The sequence below is a fragment of the Triturus cristatus genome, chromosome 10 (genome assembly GCF_964204655.1).
Source record: "Triturus cristatus chromosome 10, aTriCri1.1, whole genome shotgun sequence".
In the NCBI taxonomy this organism is placed as follows: domain Eukaryota; kingdom Metazoa; phylum Chordata; class Amphibia; order Caudata; family Salamandridae; genus Triturus; species Triturus cristatus.
This window is the reverse complement of record NC_140593.1, coordinates 221,559,388-221,580,625: the sequence shown is the minus strand read 5'-3', so window position 1 is coordinate 221,580,625 and position 21,238 is coordinate 221,559,388. Positions and strand designations below refer to the sequence as shown.

Sequence of the window (21,238 nt, the reverse complement as noted above, 5' to 3'; positions counted from 1 at the left end):
TCCCCATGGGAAATAGTTTTACAGGTGTATTCTTGCTTAAAAATGATAGCTACTCACCGCCCAGTAGATAAAGGAGGGACTTTCCTAAGAATATTATATCCGGGAGGGATAGCTGCGGTCATGGTGGGGTTAGAAAACAAGTATAAGGAAGAAAGTCCTCTCATAAGGAGAAGGGAACTTAGCTAGACAAGAAAATATTTCATTCATAAGCAAGGGCTGACCAAAAGCCCACTCCATGTAGTAATGCTTGAAATGCTGTCTGCAGCAAGAATGCAATAAATCACTTTTGAGAATGTGAGCAAAAGTGTTTTATTGGCTGATGCAAATGATTAAATTGCTTCAACATGACTGATATATATATATATATATATATATATATGTGTGTGTAGATATATATATATATATATATATATATATATATATCACAAGAGAAATCACACATCATTTTCAGTCATCAATGGTCATACACTAGCTCCAAAAATGCACATGAAAAAAATACATTATGCCCAAATGAGCTGGCAGAGATTTTATCAACCCACTTGGGTTTGCTGATGAAGTTACTAGTGGGCATAAGTAGCTCAAAGTAAAAACATCATTTCGCTTTTATTCATACTATAGTTCACGCATACAAACGCATACACACATTTTTATATTTAACCTTGCGTCTCACACCAGGAACATTAATAAAATACGACAAGATAAATAAACCTTAAATTACAATAATGCCCAAATTACCATAAAAATAGAAATATTACATTTGTAGATGCCTTGAAGTCTAGTAAACACGATTGCACATCCAGTCTGCTCCTCAAAATCTTCTCAGATGATAAATACACCTAAAATGGAGCATTCTTTAAATATATTATAAAGTATCCCCCACCACAATGGTAAACTATCTATAGATGAAACAGGTTGCCTTCATACATACTTTGGAAAAGGAATATGTAAACTGTAATATGAATTCAATAGAAAACAAGAAGTCTCAGTTTTGAACAATGCTCTTGCTGTTCATCAATTCCATTAAATAAGTCCTCATCTGACATATTTACACATCTATATTTACAGATTCAATAGTCTTCATATAGCTCTCTGAGTGTGATGTGTTGTAGATCATATAATTAATGTCCTTCACTTATTTCTTCACTGGGATGCCTGCTGTGTAGATGCGTGGATTGAATCTCCTACGATTTCAATTGTTTTTGAATTGATGATAACAACAGGAGGAGAGCCAAAAATCCACCTATTCCAAGTAGTCTCTTGATAAGAGCAGAGTTTTCCTTAGGAACCACAATTTGTGCAAGATCATTTGTGATTTGCGAAATTTCATGTGCCACGCATACAAAAATGAAAGTGCTGACGATAATGTTCAACATAGGATTTCCTGGAATCAGCACCAAGATCCCTTTTGTATCAGCTGCTAGCCATATGTGATATTGGCAAATAAACAACTGCAATACAAAAACAAAAAGACAGTAAATCATCAACTTCAGGAATCTTACTACAATCATCAAAACATTTGATATTGCCATATTAAGTCTTAAGTAAAATAAACAACTGTTGTAATTCAAGACAGAGTGAATAATTGCTTTGTGAGCATTTTATAATCCTTGATAATAAAGAATGTTTAGGACAACTGGTAGTGAGGGGATGGAGGTAAGGTTTGTAGAGAATGGAAGCTACAATGTTGATGAATATTTCTATTTTCTCATCATTGTTCATAATTGTCCAGGTGTTTGTATGCGTGGGAAGATTTTCACGTCTCAAAAATAAAGGGAGGATGAAAGATAACAGGATCTTCAAGAGATCAGCCTAAAATAGGTTAAGCATTCGCTGGACAAAATACATTTCAGTTTTAGAGCAGTTGTTCAATGCAAGGTGCTTGAAAAAGAATGTGGAGTACTGTAAGTTACAGCCTTCCATATAACCTCAATATACATGATAAATGTATAAGAAAATAAATGCATATAAAAATGTGTCTTTGATGATTAAATGTAGGTGTTGAACTGGAAAGCATCAGTGATAAAGTTGCATTTATGCTGACTATTGCCCATCCGTGTGCGCTCTCTCATTATCAAATGTGGTAATCACTGCCACCTAGCTGTGGGACAGCAAACTGCTGCTATAACTAATTGAATACGGGGCACTTGCACAATGGTACAATACTTGCATGCTCAGGGCATACGTCACATGCCTCTGCTCTTATGCGTTGCTAACCATAGCCAGTTCTTTATAGAACAAGTATTGGGATTGAGAAAGTCAATAAGTCTTGGCTTAATATAGCAATGCATTCAAACATAGGAATGTAGAAATGTTTTCTGTGATAGCACATTGAACAGATACTGGCTTTTCTCAATAATTTGTGGTGGGGTACTGTTTTTTGTGATGGTATTTATTGTTCTTGGTAGAATTACTGGTAATTATATCAGTAGCATTGGAAGTGGTATTGTTGGCGAGGTATTGGTGGTGGCGATACTGGTACTGGTAGTGCCTGTGATAGTGTAAAACATAAAAGCATTGCTTTCTGTATTCAATTCATGCCTGAAATAATTAACTAAATGAGCAAATGTATGATGGCTGAATGCATTTTGTATATATAAAAAAGCCCCTTGGAAATTGCAGTAGACGCATTCCTTAGGTGACAGAATGATACATCAAGTAGCCAACAGCATGAGTTGAAAAGAAAATATACATCTCAGCTCTTTAAGATGTGATGGACAATATCTGCAACTGAAACAAGTGGATTCAAATATGTCAAAGGTTGAAGAGGGTTAACCCAATGACCTTGCCATGTGTATTGTAATCAATAGGTCAAGGGGCACTATCTTATCAACTTAGACCTAATAAACCAATTGGTGTGAACGGACACATTAATGACAGAGGGGTCGGACTGAGAGTCTTGGTGATAGAAAAGAGCCAATGGACTAAGAGTACAATGCACATTAATGTTGGGGAGGATGTGGCCAAACGGCTAGGGCGGTCAACCTTGAATCTGGGGAACCGGGCTCAAGTCTCTGCAACAACGCTCAACATCCTGTGATTCTGGGCAAATCACCTAATCTCCCAGTGTCTAAAAAAAATGTATGTGTCCGTCCGTAATGCAATTGCTCATCTAAAGCACTCTGATACCTTAGGGTCGAGTTTGCGCTACATAAAACTCTGAAAAAAAGAGGAAAACAACATTTGCAATGCGATAGGTCTCGCATTTACATGAGTTTGAGGTATTGACATTGCGAATGACAATGCCTTTTTTTTTTTTTTTAAAGTTTTTAGAACATAAATAAAAGGCATTGTCATTTACAATGTCAATAGCTTAAAGTCACGTTAATGCGAGACCTATTGCATTGCAAATGCTTGTTATACCCAAGGGCTTGCTTCTCGCAGTAGTGTCTTCGATGTTTTTGCACACCCGGGCTTTGCCAACATGTTATCCCAGGAGCTGCCAGATGGAGGCTCCTATGTGGCTTCAGCAGAGTATTGCATGGAGTGAATTTGCTAGTCCATCTGCGATGATGTCACTGGTGGAGCCCGCTGCTAGTTGGTGGCGGTGGTGGTGGGAGGGTGGGGGGGCTGGGGTTAGGGATGGATATGTATCTGCACAAAGCTTTCCAAACTCCAGCTGTGGACCTTAGGAGGACACATTTGTTTCACCTAGCTTTATTCAGTCATCAAATGGGGACAATATTTTTTTGAAAAATCAACAAATTTGGCCAAAGGTGTTAGTAAAACAATAACTGGCTCATCCTTTGTACTAATGGAGTCAACCGTGACTAGACAGTCCCTAACTCCGACTCTGCAAAATATGAATAAATATGCAGACAACTTTTCACACATATTAGAAACTCTGATGGCACAATGCTTGACATTGTGGTTAGTAACACAAGTACAATGGTCACTAGCGTGCATTCTGTTCATCCAACTCTACACAGAGCACTTTAACAGGTATAGGTTAACAAGACGACACCAGACAGAGTTTGTAGGGGTATGGACATGGGTTTTACAATGGGTTAGTATAAAATGTAGACATTTCAAGAAAATAAGGGTGATATGCTCTTTTACAAAGTTTTGACGATACCTCTTAAAACAAAATACAGAGAAATTGTACTTAACCAATAAAACTATAGAGCGATCTACAGGATTCATAGAGAGCACTGGTAAATTAGACATTTGGAACATCATTTTTTAAGCAGTGAAATGAATGAGAAACATTCTCAACTGTAAACCGTATACGGATTGCATTAAGTAAAGTGAGTCAATGACCAAGAAGACGTTTGGTATTGAGAAGAACAGCGGCCTGTTTAGCGGCAGGAGCAGAGCGTCGGATCAGAGCTTCGGGCAGGAAAGCCTTACTCTGTCACACAAAGCATCTTGGCCGAGGGGAGAGAAAACAGCGCTATGGAGGAAGAAGGCAAGCACAGAGAAACACATGCCAGACCATAAGGGTAAATCAGAAGGGGTTTTTTAAACCTATGAACCGATCAAATTTATGTACGTTTTTTTTTTTTTTTTAAGAGGGGATAGAAGAGGCATTTCTGAGAAGAAAGAGGGCATTGTGGGTCACCGATACACGACGCAAAAAGGATCTCGATAGGGCAAACTTCTTTTTGTGCTAAGGATGAGTTTTTTCCGCTTCTAAGATTTCCAAAGGTGAAAACCTGTGCCAACTAGAATCATTTTGGACTACTTGTTGGTTCCTAAATCGGGACACCCAGTTTATGTACTTCAAAGTGGTAAAATCTGTCCGTTTTCTTCTACCCTTTCAACTTAGGTTGCTTCTTTAAAAGAAGAGAATCGTCATAGAGGTGGACAAACCTACCGGGCAGCCTGTGCTCTCACGGCCTCTATGGAGCACGTTGTGGGCGCTGCAAAATATGGCGGGGAATTGGAGCAGATGTGTGCATGTGAGGCAGAGCCATTGCTCAGTATGCAACTGTGTGCTTGTCAGTGATACACAGTCTATAAGCAGATCCATAGGGTGCACAATGCTATTTATTACCAGCGTTGAGTAAGGCAGGAGGCATAACTCATACCATATGGAGCCTTGAGGGGGGCTGCCTCTCCATTCCCCCAACAATGGCAACAGACGGAATGTTACAGGCTTTGCGCATAAATTCTGTTCTGACCGGTACTCCACCAGTACTAGAGCATAATCTTCTTGCATCGGTCAAGAGCAGGAGCAGCTGAGACTTAGAGTATGTAGGCCCAGAAGACACACACCCATCTCCCACTACTATGGTAATAATATAGAATATCCCCTAACAATGTAGTTACAAATGACCATCCACTGGCTCTGCATGCATCACTACACTTACTCCAAATAACATATTTGATTGGTGTGCCTTCATTCTCACTGGTATAGCATCTCTCACTCTGCCTACCAACTATACATATAGAGAGGTATGAGAGGCATCATTTGCCGCTATATATTCCCTCTCGCACACACATCCTGTTGTTGGGGGTTAAATCACCTATGGAATCTTCTTGTGTTTTCTAGGTGTGTGCTCAGCCGCTCTGGTATAAATGCGGTCTAGAGTAAGCCCACTGCCCTCATCGACCTGAAAACTGCCAGATCCAGTCCCTTATCCTGAGCCCTACAACTCAGCCTCCCTAAAACTAAACCGACCGCAGCCCCCTCACTGAGTCCCAACACAATCCCCCACCCCCCAAAACCTAACCCCACCTGCCCCGCCCATCCCAACTGCCCCCTCAGCCTTAAAACTGACACTTTCCTGTCCCCTGCCCTGAGCCTAAAACTCACCATCCCAGCCTTGAAAACTACCACAACTCCAAAACATCCCCCAACCCAAATAATCTACCCCAACTCTGTACCTTGTCCTGAACCCTAAAACTCCCAACTGCCCCCGCCACCTGAAAACTGCCCCTTTCGTGTCCCCTGCCATGAGCCCTAAAACTCGCGCCCCCCACAGCCCTGAAAACTACCCCAACTACCCCAACCCCCACCCCAAAAACGATCACGATCCACCCACCCCCAAAACTACTCCCAACACAATTAATCTACCCCACCTCCCCCGAGCCCTAAAACTCCCGACCTCCCATCGTACCTGTAACCTATCCTGACCCCCTCCCAGCCCTGAAAACTACCCCACACAGCTTACAAACTACCCCCACCCCCTAAAACCCTCTCTTACCTTTCTTCCTCATCCCGATCCTTCCTCTTCCTGCTCTTCTGCCCAGCAGAAGCAGCAACTAGACCGCGCATATACCTTAACCACGAACATGGGTGGTTAAGGCATAGTTGTGGTTAAGGCCGTTTCCCATATTAGAAGAATGCATATGTGCAGTAGCCCACATAACCACCAATCATGTATGTAAGACAGGCACATGGCAATAGAATACCATGGTGCATCTACAACGTGATCTATTTTGTCCGGTCACCAGATACCAGTGACAGGACAAAATAGACCAAGTTGATAGCAGCAAAGGGGCCACTGTGAATATTTAGTAACTTGAGCTATATAAACAGTTCTTTGACTTAGGGGGTGTTCCTTTGTTGGGGTGGGGGTGGGGGGGGGGGGAGGGCGGCGTTTCTTTGAAGCAACTTAAGATCAATCTCATGAAAGAGCACCCATGGGCAGTATTTTTCCATAATGTTTGACTGTGCGCAGCAATGGTTAAAACAAGATGCTATCCCATTATGTCTGTCATTGCAAGTGAGTCCTCCAAGAAGAGGGAAAGAGACTGTTCAAAAATGAAAAGACTTGTTTGTGGTACAAGAGACACAAAGAAACAAAAGAAGCAAGAAGGAATTGGGTTCTATGGCACCAAGCATCTGTGAACATCAGTGGAAAAACCACCTTTGGCGTGAAAAACTATATTTTGAAAAGCACAGCACCATCCCGGTAATTATTCACCTCACAATACTATGGAGGATGTGGGCCATTTTAAATTCAACTCAGGGTCTAAAATCAACTGTACTATTTCACTTGCTTAAGATGTATCTATTTGTTGTAGTTTTTTCGCTTTGTGCACTTTATGTATATAATATGTTTAAACTGTAGCTTTAGAACATAATATAACACGATACTCAGACTTGCTGACGTTTACCTATATTCCTTGGCACAAAATCCAGATCTCAGGTAATTTTTGACACACCAAGGCTTCCTAATAATCATTATGAATATGCTTATTTTCCGGAGTCAACCATTAATGAAACGTTCGCTATGAACTGGCTGGCTAAGCTAATTACTGTGATACACCATATGGAAGATCAAAGGTCACAAAGAACAGGCCCATTTCAGGGGCAGTAAGAAACTTCAGCTAGAATAATAGGATAGAGCAGGAAGATCTGCTAAGTAGTGGGAAGAATGCCTCAAGGACTTAGTGATGAAGAGGCACAGACTTTTGTTTCTGCTTCTCAGGACTGGGTCCCTTGGAGGGAACAGGCAGACCTAGAAATGTAGTGATTATAGAATAGAAAGGTGTGCTCCAGTTTTGGTATGAGCTGCCATTTGTGCACGTAACTACAATGCTTCCAAGGGTGGGACAGGTACCATGCTGTCTCTGTGAGAGACAAAGAGATGGAGAGATGATGTAGTATTACACAACTGACTCGAGGCATCATCAGTTATTGGAATCTCTACCTCTATCCTAGGTCCTTTCTCAGGCTGGGAAGGACCAAAGGATGGACAATCCCCTCTGCCAGGAGTTTAGAGGAGCACCCAACTCAATTTGTATTGTTGACCTTGTGAACTCTACAGGGCTGGTGACCCAACCTCCCCTACACCCCCATGACCAGTGTAGAGTAGATTTGCTGGAGATTCTGAAGGAAGGATAATCTGTGGACTTCTGTTGGGAGTGGTCTTCCTGTGGTGCAAGGAAAAGTAGACACTGTGGGCTCCAACTATTGCACACAGCCACGCTACAAGAATCTATAGTCTGCCACCAGGTTCTAGGTGTCCCCCATTCTCTTTACTGGCGTCGCAAGCACAGCTACCAATGTGACAAGCACCTCTGCAACCGGGTGCCACAGTGCATTGAACATTAGCCCCTACGACCCCAAGTCCTGAAGGAGACCCCAGAAACCGAGCACACAACTGTATACTATACATGCCTTTTCTCCTGTAGGAACGCATTGTGCGTAGGGATGCATATAAGTGAACATTTTACTTGCCTGCTAAAATCAATATTTAAAAAAATACTTGCTTGCTATCAAAGTTCTTGGTATCAAAATTTAGATAAAAATGCTTTTTTTCTAACCTGGTCTCGAATATATTCGAGTGTTTTTCTTATTTACTGCTTGTTTGTGTGTCAACAAATGCTTAGCACTACCCTCTGATATGCCTAACTGCTTGCCTAAACTACCACAAAAGAGAGCATTTGGGTAGCATTTGTCGCTCTGTAAACCAATTGGGGTTTGCCTCGACTCTTCACACAGTGTCTCTCTTTTTGGTCCACCATATTAATAACCAGCTTCCTACACCCTGCAACTAAGCTGCTGGTCTGAGGAGGAAGAAGCAAGACTGCCAGAGCTGTAGAGAGTGCCCAGGGGCTGTGGCAACTTGCTGCCATCAAAATGCCCGCAGAGCAATTAGGCTTTCTACTAAAATGTGCCTTTTTTTAGGGCTCCCGGGGGATCGATGTGCAGCTTTACACAATTTGAAAAACTAACATTGCCTGCTTTAGAGATAGTGGCTGCCAACATTGATCTGATGACCAAAATACAAGGAGAGGCCCAGCCCCACCCATGGGAGGCTGCCAGGCTCCGAAAGGAACAGGAACCTCACACATTAGCCCAAGCTTGCTTTTCCATTTTAAGCAGAAAAGAAGTAGCCTCATAGGTTACCAGGAATATGAACGCCTACCATTCTGATTTTGTTTCATAACTGACAAAACACTAAGGAGTAACTTACTGTTATACGGGGAAGAAGCATTAGCATTCTTTCTAATAAGACAGGCATCACCATGAACAAAATGTCATGAAGAGGTAGATGAAAATACTAAAATAAATATTTTAAGTACTTCAAATAAAGTCACAGATGTCAAATTGTACTTGTAATTGCTCAAAATACAAGGGTCATTTTCATCTTTTGAATACAGCTTCAATTTACAGAAAACAATTATGCGGTAAAAACTGATCATGTTTCCCCGAGTGTAATAGTATTAGAAAGTAGGCCTACAAATAAAGGAGCCTCTTGAGTCTTCCGACCCTACTTTAACAAAACTGACTGGTGCTGTTGTGAGTAGCAAGACTTCTGCCAACCTGCTGCTGTCTTCTGATATATTTTTTATCAGGTGTTTAGGTCATCTGAAATCAGAACATGCAATAAGCCACCAGTACCACATACCCTCATTTATTATCCCCGATATGCCTGGTACATTTTCAATGAGTAGGCATTTTGCTGTGTTTTAATGATGAGAATGAGCCATATAACATTGCATCAGTTTGATACGAAGAAGGAAATGAAGAAAGCCTACAAGATGTAGCCTATATGAATGGACAATATATGGAACAGCAGAGAGGAAGTGCCTGTGTCTACGCAAATTCAACTTCAGACAGTCCACAGCACTTCTATTATGGAACAGTTTCCAAGGAAAAATGAATTGTTGCTCTACAAAAAATTCAGAATAGCCCTGGGAAAGGAGTTTTGAAATGTTTATGATACTGGTGAATTTCAGTGTTTTTTTTTTAACTTTTCAAGTGGTTGTTTTTCATCTCATTTGAACACCTAACTACATTGCTTTAATCTTCGTTTCAATTTCGAGTTTCTTTTTTTTAACATAAGATCTTATTACCATATCTAACTATATAATGTCACTTTAAAGTTTCTTTTTTTGCAGTTAAAAAAACCCTATATATACATATATGTGTACGTGAAGCGCTTCAACAAACACACAGATATATATGTGTTTGTCGACTATATATATATTATCCCACATGGGGCTACTGGGTGATTCAGAAGCATGCAAATAATGCTTGAAATGTAGTACTTTGCACTTTTGTTTTTATTTTCTTGCTTGTTAACGAACTTGCTCTTATTTTTTGCAAAGATTGTAATTATTATCCAACACTATGATGATTTTCTTGTACCGCAAATTTTAGAATTGCTTCTTTTAATCTAACCCATATGATGATGCATGTACATTTTAGGCTGAGGAAAACTGAAATCTACGAACCAAATAGCATTTGTGCACGAGATATAGCTTATACTTACTTCCAAAGAAATTTTGCCAAACCACGCGAAAAACGTACTATATACGGAGCGTGCATATCCAGGAATATTTCTTATCAGGACAAAAGCTAAGATCTACAAGGGGAAAAAATAATTGCATTTATTTTAAACAAATCTGATACAATTCATATTTACTGCAAATATGAAAGCATTATCTGTCAGACAAAAGCATGCAAAATACAGGGTTTTAGGTTCCAAATCACAATTCCTACACTAAGAAAGTGAGTTTACCAATCACACACACACGCCACACATATATACATACACACCCATACACACACACACACACACACACACACACACACACACACACACACACACACACACACACACACACACACACACACACACACACACACACACACACACACACACACACACACACACACACACACACACACACACACACACACACACACACACACACACACACACACACACACACACACACACACACACACACACTCTAAGGTAGACACGTCAAAGGATGATTTTAATTTCAAAACCTGTCCATGTGGTATGCATCTAGCTAAATAAAACATTATCTAACAACAATTTTATTTTTCATGACTGATTTCCCTGCAATGGTCTTATCAAAGCTACACCGCTGCAATTTCTGTGCCACCCTACTTTTACAGTATGGTTTGGCCATTCTGTGCTGATGTGCTAGAGGTCGACCCCCTAACTGCTTCTCGATTTGCCCTGTACCACTCACCAGCAACCTTCACCGTGTCACTAATGTACGGCTGATACTCCTCATGCACCCTCAATGAACCACATCTATGCACATGTAAAACAAAAGTATCAGTGAAAGTCAGTTATCAAAATGAACATCGATTTATATGGTATATTCCCAATGCATCATAAGCAAGTAGGTTTAGGTAAGTATAGGTAATTGATGAAAATCAAACATATTTTTGTTCCGATGAAATATTAAAAATACTTTAGTTCTAAACATTAACCCAAAAAAGTTTCACAGATTGTTTATATACTCAATGTAGCTAGATTTGTTTAGTTTTATTGAGAAGAGTGCTTGGGTAGGTTTTCTAGAAATACGTACTTATTGAGCACATGACCTTTGCAATCTGGAAAACAATGTGAACACTACATCGCTTTAAAAAAAAAGATTATTTAGGTAAAAAGGAAAAACAAATGTCTACGGGAAAGTTGTTTTTTTTTGTTTTTGTTTTTAAAGAGATATGGTTCCACAGTTGAAAACTGTGTTGGAGGCGTGGCCAACCGCCGAGAGAAATGGCCGCTTTCTGAGGTGGCTCCGTCTGAGCGCGCCCGTCCAGACAAAAATCTGCATTACAAAGATCAGGCAGCTGAGTAAATTCCACACTGAGGGACCAGGAGCTCACACTGAATCAAAGGTTCCCGGAGAAGTCCGACCGGCTGATCGGCCCGCTGGCGCACATCGCAGCCGAGGGGAGGAGCCGCCTACCGTGTTGTGCGGGGTGCTCTGTGAGGGGACCCGCGGCTCTGGCCTTGCGATCGGGCCGTGTCTTTTTCTCCCAGCGGTGCGACGCTTGAATGCCATCTGCCTGGGGGCCCTGAAAAAAGACCTGGGCTCAGCACCCGTGACCAGAGTCTGGAGGGGAGTAATTGCAGTGCGAAATCCAGGATTGCCTCCAGCCGCTGGGACGCCCTCGGCTGTGTGGGTGCACGATATCGGGGGCCACAACCTGCCTTGTGCTGCTGGTGAGGGGATCCAGACACTGCCTACTCTGGCCTGTGGCAGTTAGGAGGTCCCGTTTGGGTCACTGTGGGTGGACTTGATGATGAGCACGGCGACTCGGCCCCCCTCCCCCATCCTTGGGCTCTGTGGCCTCTGAGCTTCACACAGTGCTCCCCCCAGCTGATCTCAGCCCTGTCCAGCGACTGCTCCTTATTCGAGGCGTCCGCGGCTGTGTGCCACGGAAGCTGGGACTTCGTCTCACCACAGAGACTCTGTCACCATTGAGGCCGCCTTGGGCTTCGAGTGGACTGTGGTGTGCAGCTGAAAGAGGGTGCTGGGCCCCGTTGATCCTGTGGGCCGGTAGGGCACCAGACCATATCGGAGGAACGCCCCGACTGCCTTGCGGATTGGTGTGGGGAGTGGCACATGGCCCCCGGGAGGGACGCCGCTGAGCCCGCTACTGGGGCCCACCTACCTGCGTCATCTGCCCCGTGGTTCTGGGTCGGGCCCTTGCTGGTGAGGCACGACTGGCGATTTTACCAGACCCCCATCTGTGCAGGACGACCCTGCCCTATCCCCACTGCGGCCGCGTGGCGGGAACAGATTGTGCCATGGCCGGAGGTCGCGGCTCCAGGGCGGCCGTCCAAAATTTGTGTGGGACGGAGGCCCTGGCACAAGCCCGAAGGGGGGGATCCACCGCACAGGGTAAGTCACTGCCCGGTGAGAGGAAGAAGGAGCCGATGCTACAGGAGGTTCTCGAAGCTATTACAACAGTACGCACGTCATTGGAATCAAGCTTCGACTCTGTATCCTCGGAGTTCTCTCTTATCCGGGCGGACATGCGCTCGATGAACTCGCGCCTAAAGGACGTCAAGATCAAAACCAGCGCTCTGGTCGAGGATACATCCGAGCTTCAGTGCAGGATGGACGATATGCAGACCCACACTGGAAGCACAACTTGACGACTATAAGGGACGCTCTCGGCATAATAACGTCAGCATTTTGGGAGTGCTGTAACGGGCGGAGGGACCGTCGGCTGACCTGTTTGTGGAAGAATTAATCACCACCCATCTCACACCCATCTAAAACCGAAAGGGCTCTCCAACTTCTTTTCCGTTGAAAGGGCGCACCGAGTGCCGGGTGGGCGGCCGAAGCCCGGGGCCCCCCCCCGTGGCCCATGCTGGCTAGGATTTTCAACTCCGGCACCGGGATGTCATCCTGCAGTATGCTCGATCGGCGCCTCCGGTGGAGTATCAGAACAGCCGTATCACCTTTTTCCCAGATTTCACCCTCAAGGTGCAGCGCCAAGGACGCAGATTCCTGGATGTTAAAAAAAAAAAAGCACTTCCCGGCCAAACTCATGGTGGTGTCTGAGGGGAAAGCCTGGTTTTTCCACCACTCCCGAGGAGGCCTGGGACTGGTTGGATGGATGGCGCACGGCAGGCCAGAAAAATAATCACATTCGGCGAGCAAGACTGGAGGACGGTGCCGGGGGTTGCGGCGGGGGTGCCCTGCCTGAAGAGCATGAAGTGGCAATGGGTGGATCCGAATAGCTGGTCTGTATGTCTTTTTCTCTTGGGTGGTGGGCTTGTTCACTGACAGCTGGATGGGTCGGGCATCGGCCCTTCTTGGGTGTGGCAGTCCTTGGTACTGATAGGTGTACTGTATCCATTGGGGTCTCATTTTCATAATAGACTCACTGTGACTTTCCTTAAACACCAGTTTTTATTGTTCTGGTCACACAGTATGTAGTGGGGTTGACAGGTGCCTCCGGACTATTTGCATTTGCAAATTGTGATTCTCAGTTGTTAATTGTTCAGTGACGGGTGCTCAGTTGGTTACACGCACCCACAAGTTTTTAAGGGGCGATAGGGACTCTGCTAGTTTGGGTGGGCGGGAGACCTTGACACCGCCAAGCAGGGAGGGGGGGGGGGGGGGGGGGGGTTCCGGTGAGTGTGTCTCGTGCTCGTGGGGGGATTGGGGGGGGGGGTTTGTTTCATTTTGTATTATTTGTTGTGTAGGCATGACATATTTAACTGCCCTCTGACAGAGGCGGATGCAGGTTCCATGTTTTTGTTCTATTCATTGATGAAGGGACCAAAGTATACGGGAATGTTTCCCCTCAGGATCCTTTCTGGGTGGTCCTCTCCAAAATTGCAGATATCCCTGAGATGGAGTTATGGGCACGATGCATAGGCAGGAGCTTAAGTTACTACTGTGGAATGTCAACGGCCTGGGGGATAAGATTAAGAGAGGTGTGGTTCTCCAATTTTTAAAGCGACACTCCCCTGATGTTGTTCTTCTGCAAAAGACCCACACACTTGAATGCATGCAAGGCCTTGTCACGCTGGGGTTTCCAGCTGGCGGCCCACTCGGCCTTCAGCTCTGGTTCCCCGGGGTGTGGGTATATTGGTCCAAAAATCGTTCCCCCTGACTGTTGAATTGGTTCGCACTGATGCATTGAGTAGATTTGTAGCCCTTTCTGGGACATGGGAAGGGCGCACACTTAATCTTGTCTCGGTCTATATACAACTGGGATTGTACACTCAGGCCTTTGTAAATCTTGGGGATCTCCTTCTTGGTCTCCCGGAAGGCAGATTGTTGATCGGGGCGATTTTAATTCCATTGTCTCTGACTCCCTCAAGCAGTTGCCCCAGATGACCTTGCCGCCTTCCCGCAGGTGGATCCATGGCTTCCTGGGCGCGATGGGCCTGGTAGATATTTTGAGGAGCCTGCACCCATCTGAACTCCAATACACTTATTTTTCTGGACCGCATTGCAGTATGTCCCGCATGTGTTGAGGCTAGCGCACCACCTTCCCACCGACAGATACATACAACATCGGGCTAGGGGGATTTCTGACCACTCACCCATACAGTGTGGTCTTGAGGAGGGCGAGCCCATAGCTGGGCGTCTAGCGCCGATCAACTCCTGGTACCTCTCGACTCCCTCCATCAGAGACACTGTCTTGAGCGAGTCAGAACTCTATTTTCAGGAAAATGAGGGGTCGGTTGACTCGGCGACGACACTCTGGGAGGCTTATAAAGTGATTATACGGGGGTGATCTTGGCCCAGGTCTCCGGACAACGTGGGGAGCTGATATGGCGCAGTTGGAGGGGGAAATCCTTGACTTAGAAGACGTGGTCCAGACACAGGATACGGTAGAAGCGCGTCAGAAGCTGCGTATTAAAATAAAGGAATTCTCCGACCTAGCCACAGAAGCCGCCAAGAGTCACTATAGAGCCACACTTAGCAGAATCTATGATGCAGGCGGGCAAGTTATTGGCTTGGTTGGATCGCAGGGAAAGGGCTCAGCGTGTTGTGGTCGAGACTGAAACAGACTCACAGTCTCACCTCACCATGCCACAGGAGATAGCAGATGTATTTGGTCAGTACTACCAGTTGCTTTATACATCCCACACGACGCACACAGAGGAGGAGGCTTCCGCTCTCTTACGCGATATCTCAATGCCACTCCTCACTGAGGAAGAGTGACCCGACCTCGCCCTTGATATTACGGCAGCGGAGGTCGAAAAAGCCATGCATGATTTGCGCGGTTGGAAGGCATCGGGCCCTAACGGCCTGCCCATAGAACTATATAAGCTTACGGCAAGTAAAACTGCACCCTTTCTACCCGCTATGTACCGGTACAGCAAAGAACGGGGCACACTTCCTGAGGACCCGACACTGGCTAACACTGTAGTCATCCATAAGGCTGGCAAGCCGCCTAACAAATGTTCGTCCTATAGGCCCATATCATTGCTTAATTGTGAAGCGAAAATCCTGGCGAAGGTTCTCGCTACCCGCTTGCTCACTATCCTATCCCGCCTGTTCCACCCGGACCAGTCGGGATTTATGCCGGCAAGGAATACCTCCCTCAACCTGTGTAGTGTCGGGTTGACACAATTAGAGAGGAGGCTGTTGTGGTATCCCTGGATGCGGCGTCGGCATTCGACACCATCGAATGGCCCTACATGTCTGCAGTTCTCCGTAAACTGGGTTTCGGGCCCGAATTTATCAACTGGGTGCAGCTTCCATATCACCAACCACTTGCCCAAGTAACTGTCAACAATAGGAAATCTCCCGTTTTTCTTCTCGGCAGGGGCACAGGACAGGGCTGCCCCCCCGCCCCCCTGTCACTGCTTCTCCTCGCTCAGGCCCTGGAGCCTTTGGCGAGTTAGGTCCGACAAGACCCCACTATCAGGGGCCTTAAGTGGACCTCAGGCTGGGAGGACTGCATTTCGCTATACGCAGATGACATCTTCCTCTACTTGGCCTCCCCGGTGGCGTCCCTCAATGTGGTCCTGGACATATTTCGAGTGTTTGGTAGGTTTGCGGGATACACGATAAATTGGTCCAAGTCAGTATTTTACGTCCTCTACGGTAAACGGACCTCGCTACCCCGTGGCTGCCGGTTGGTAGAGGAGGTTGACGGCTTCAGGAATCTGGGGATCTGGGTTTCCAAAGACATATCTAAATTTCACGATAATAATCTCTTACCACCACTTGTACGTCTTAAATCAGACGCCCAGCACTGGAGGTCGCTCCCGTTGACTCTTCTGGGGCAAGCGGCCCTAGTCAAGATGATGTCCCTTCCTAGACTTCTATACGTACTGCATAACATGCTGCCAAAAGCCAACCTATCATGGCGGCACTACTTCCTGTGTGTCACGTCTCACTTCCTCTTTCACCCACTTTCGGATTCACCCTATAAATGAGCTGTAACTCTCAATAACATATATCGCAAACACTCTAGTAACTTCGGAGGTAGGTTTCCCTCCTGTTTACTCGCCCCTGGTTTTCCTGCTTCACCTCTGGGAATCCTTGCTTCATTAACTGGAATCCTGCTACTGTGGAATACTTCCCACATCTACTAGGCTCCAGGATTAACTGCCAGGTTCTCCAGCAATTCTCTACTTTGGATATCCTGTCTGCCTGGAGGTATTTTTTTATGCTACAAGTCTTTTTTCTCCAATCAGGGACTGTAGAAAGTCTGCCTTTTCTTAGTGGCAGTTGCAGATTTTCTGCCTTCTGGTGGACTCTATATTTTAGCAGGTGTTAAAATTCTGTGTACTTTACAACTGTTAATTAGCAGTAAAGTGCCTGTGCTCCTCCTTTAAACATAGTCAAATTGGCATACTCCTAAGTGGTATATTAAACTTACCTATAAGTCTCTAGTATATCGTACAAACTGTGCCCAGGGCTCGGAACGTATATGCCACTAGTGGACTGCAGCAGATATTGTGCCATTCACTACAGTGGTAGTGCAAACATGGCTTCAGGCCTACAATATGTAGTATGACTGTAGCAGTGTAAAAACTGCAATCTGACCCATCAAAATAAACCATTTTGACAGGTCAAAACGTCCCTTTTAAGTCACCCCTAAGTAGGCCTTGCAGCCCACAAGGCAGTATGCATGGTATTCAAGAGTAAGACATGCAGAAATGTATTGTTAACGTCCTTACACTAACACTCAAAATCTATTTATAAGTGTGGCAGGCATAACTGTCCTATGTAGAAAACCAGAGTACAGATTCAAATGTCAATATTTTATCTTGGGAATAGGACGATCTAGAAAAATTATTTTACAACTATATTTAATAGGTATTAACAATCAAATTCAATGGTGGAGAAATTTACTTTTTCTCGGACTGAAGTTCCTGGAGGCAAAATTTACATTTGCTTTCTTACTTCTGCCATCCAGGAATGAGCATTTGAATAGGTGCGAAAAAAGTTCTAACATACTCCCCAGATGCAAACAATAGGCTTACCTTAATGGACAGACAGGACTCTTCTGAATCACCCAAAATATACAGTGTAAGGTTGTGAGAATCTCCCTTCACTTTACAGTGGCAAATCCTGCCTCAGTGTCAAAACCAGCTTGACAGGTCTGCTGGGTTTACATGTAAAACTTTGGGGGGCACTTGGAAGGCAGAGAACAGGATATCAGGATAACCCCGGTGTTTACACAGTCTGGTTGCTGAAGGAACTCCTTTGTCCCACCAACATTCTGTCTTTGGGTTTTACAGACAACACTGGGGCCACACTTCAAAGGAAGGGAAAGAGGATGCCAAAACAATCCTGGTGTAACCACTGTCTTGTTGGTGGTAAACCCCACTTTTCTTCAACCAGACTTCAGTCTCTGGGTTTTTTGAGGGTATAAGCGGGTGCCTCAAAACAAGATTTTGGTGTTAGATGTGGGAGAACACTAGGACTAGGATATTACACTCCCCACACACACATACACACATACCCAGACCTCACAGCCCAGGTTTATTTTGACTGAAGACTTTTACCAACTTGAAAATGGCCAAAGTGTGTAGGAGTAGCCCCAGAAACCTTTATCCTATTGGTTAGGGCATACTCAGGAGTCGTTCCTACGCACTAGCTAGTGGCATGCATAAAGGTGGCATCGCCAGGAACCCAATAAAGAACACTACTGGAAGACTGAACCTGCTGTCTGAGCCCTTAGGGACTGAACCTGCTCTCGCTTATACCCAGTTTAAAAATAAAACATACAAAAAAGTGGACTCCAAGGGTCACAAAGCTCATTATCTGTTCAAACTATAGTGATATAAAAAGCTACAAGAGGCCTTTCCTGTAACCACCATGCTGATTATTTTCAGCTGGACCTAGACAGGACCCTACTGTTGCCCTCTGCCTGACGCCCTGTGATTCTCTAAGGTTCACCGTTAAGGCTCTTGAGGGCGTTAAATGTGTATTCTTGTGGTGGTTTGAAACTTAAAGAACTATAGTGAGAAGGTAAAACCTTTGAACAGGACAAACCTAGTTGGTGTATCGGACCCAGTTGGTGTATCAGACCCGTGCTCCACTGCAGTACGTATAAAATTGTGCTGGGTCCCGGTCTACCACAACTACTGACTATCTTTGGCACTTTATGCTTTTTGGCAGTATTCCAACATATTTAAAAAATTCATGTTTCTGGATACCCTTATTTGATATTTGTCACTTTTGTGTCCTTTTATTTATGAGATTTTATTCTATTTTTCTAATTATATTTGGGATTTTTATTGTTTTGCATTTTAACTTGACTACTGTTTTGGAACCACAAAATACTTCACACATTGCCTCCATGTTAAGCCTGCATGCTCTGTTCCATAGTTCTCGTGTTCAGCTCAGACAAACTTAGTGACTTTAAGCATTTACCCTGACAAGGGTTGTGACTGTTCCTGGAGGTGGGTTAGTCACCCACACCAAATAACAATTCACTTTCCTACATTGACCCACTGAGAAGACACAGGTAGCTTCCATGTACAGCATTCTAAAACCATAGTGTTATACAGCTGTATGAGTGAAATTTAAGACAAACAGTGAACTAAAGAGGGAGCTAAATTGTCACAACAGACTAGCTACCTGTGTTTTTTCAAATAATCAGTAAAATTACAGGGTTTCAAATTTTCTCATGACAATAGTTACCTGCACCACGGATACTGAAGGATGCATCTCATTACATTCGTTTTTGTTTTTACAGCTACTTGCCCAAATAGAGTAGGTCTGAAAAAAGACAATATGATAATTATCAGTCTGAAACCACGTGAACAAAATAAATTACAGTAAAGCGTAACTACAGACTGGGACACCCAATAGTATGGAATGTAGCAATTTACAATTAAAGGTAAGACATGCCCTTCTTGAAGAAGCTCCTTTACATTTGTTCACGATTGTTCAAGATGAGTGACATTGTATTTTTTTACATATAGAATTAAGTCACTGAAGACATCCACTTTCAAAGAAAAACATCTATAGATGGTGCCATTGCACCGCACTCTACCTGCCATAGGTACTTGCTCTCACACCAGAATTAGGCTGACATGTACAGGTTATACAAATTAGATTTAGACGGTATTTCCATGTACTGTCATTCGGTCTGGTCCTAAAAAAATCAAATCTGAATAAAAAAAATTCACAGTAAGATGAGATCTTGCACGCTTGCTGGAAACAAAATTAAAGAGGGAAGGCAGAAAAAGTGAGGAGACCGGTGTAGAAGCAGCGCACTGTGGGACAGCACAACCTAGTTGATGGCGTCCAGTAATTATATGACACTTCTGAGACCAGATTTTGACCCTGTAACTTGGGATTGACTGTGGCTCACAGGGAAACTGTGTCATGAGTGGGTGCATGATACTTAGTCACAGTACTGAAGATTCCATCTAAAGTAACTGTTTTATGAGGTCCTATATCAACATGCTAATTAAGGTGAATGTCCTTATTTCAATTGATTGGGTATTCCAGAGCAAAAAAGCAAAGTGCTTGACTTTTGAAAATGAAATTAATGATTTAATAGTAGTTTTGCCGTTTTTGGAGCAGAGATCGATGTTGGCAAAAAGGTCTTAAGTACATACCATACTGTATGACTCGACATAGGGTTGAGTTTTAACAATTGATTTAAAGGGTAAAGATTTTCAAAGGACTCTATCTTTAGCTGTGGGCATCTGCCCTGAGCCAACAACAAGAGGTGCAATTGGTGAGTTAAAGGCTGGAACATGACTGGCAAAATTGCACACCATGTGACTGCCCTGTCGACAGGCTGTAACTGGAGTGTCCATTGCCTAGCAATAAACTATTGATCCAGAACCAGAGTGGAATGAGAGGAGGGGATACGCTTTTAGATTTTGAAAAAGTAAAGACAGGCCAACTTACAGCTGTGGTGACAAATAATTAAATCAATGTAGATGTGAGTCTCTTACAGAAACAAGATGTTCCTAGACAGTACACAACAGGCTAGGAATTTATGAAGAAATTAGATAAAGGCAATGGTATTGGCAACTCACCTGTGCAGGGCTTCTTTTGAGGAGCTATCATGAGAGCTGTGACTGGTCATACTAACAGAAAGGCTGTTGTGAGAAGAAGTAGCCTTGTGAGTAAGGAGACCATAGTACTGGTACTGAAAGAGCACTAAGGTTGTAATGCAGGATACCCTCAATGAACAGCTTGGCACAGAAAAAACTCTAGGGCAAAAGGTGCGTGTTCTTTTCTCAAGCAATAACTGACATCATTGACAAAGGCTCAGACTGGAGATCTAGGACCAAAATATTTAATGGAACTTTTGATGAGTGGTTTAGGATGACACTCGTGTTGACAGAGGCAACACTAGGGTCCTTTCTTGGCATCACTGTATTAGGCCTACTGCTGGGTCTCTAAGTGTCTGTATGAAGCAGAAGGCTTAGAGGCCTTAAAATGCGGTTTTGAGACTTGAGCGGAATGTCATGACCAGGAAGCATGTAGTACAGGTAGCCCATCTTCACCAGGCATCTTGATAACACTGTCTGAAATACTCAAATGAACCTACTTTATAACTAAGAAGAAAAAAGGGGACACTTTGCTGAGCACAACCATCTTTACTTTTGGGAGT

General features: G+C 44.0%; 1 protein-coding gene across 1 annotated transcript in view; it reads right to left on the bottom strand.

Moving 5' to 3' along the window:
• Positions 1–511: 511 nt before the first annotated feature.
• The window catches only part of CASD1 (CAS1 domain sialic acid O acetyltransferase 1), a 224,404-nt gene continuing 203,677 nt past the window's right edge, over positions 512–21,238 (bottom strand). The window contains exons 16-18 of the mRNA XM_085630840.1: positions 19,303–19,380; positions 10,170–10,262; positions 512–1,448 (exon numbers count right to left, since the gene is read on the bottom strand). Of these exons, the coding sequence (XP_085486966.1) occupies positions 1,182–1,448; positions 10,170–10,262; positions 19,303–19,380 (438 nt within the window). The 3' untranslated portion in view covers positions 512–1,181. The remainder of the gene's footprint in view (positions 1,449–10,169; positions 10,263–19,302; positions 19,381–21,238) is intronic.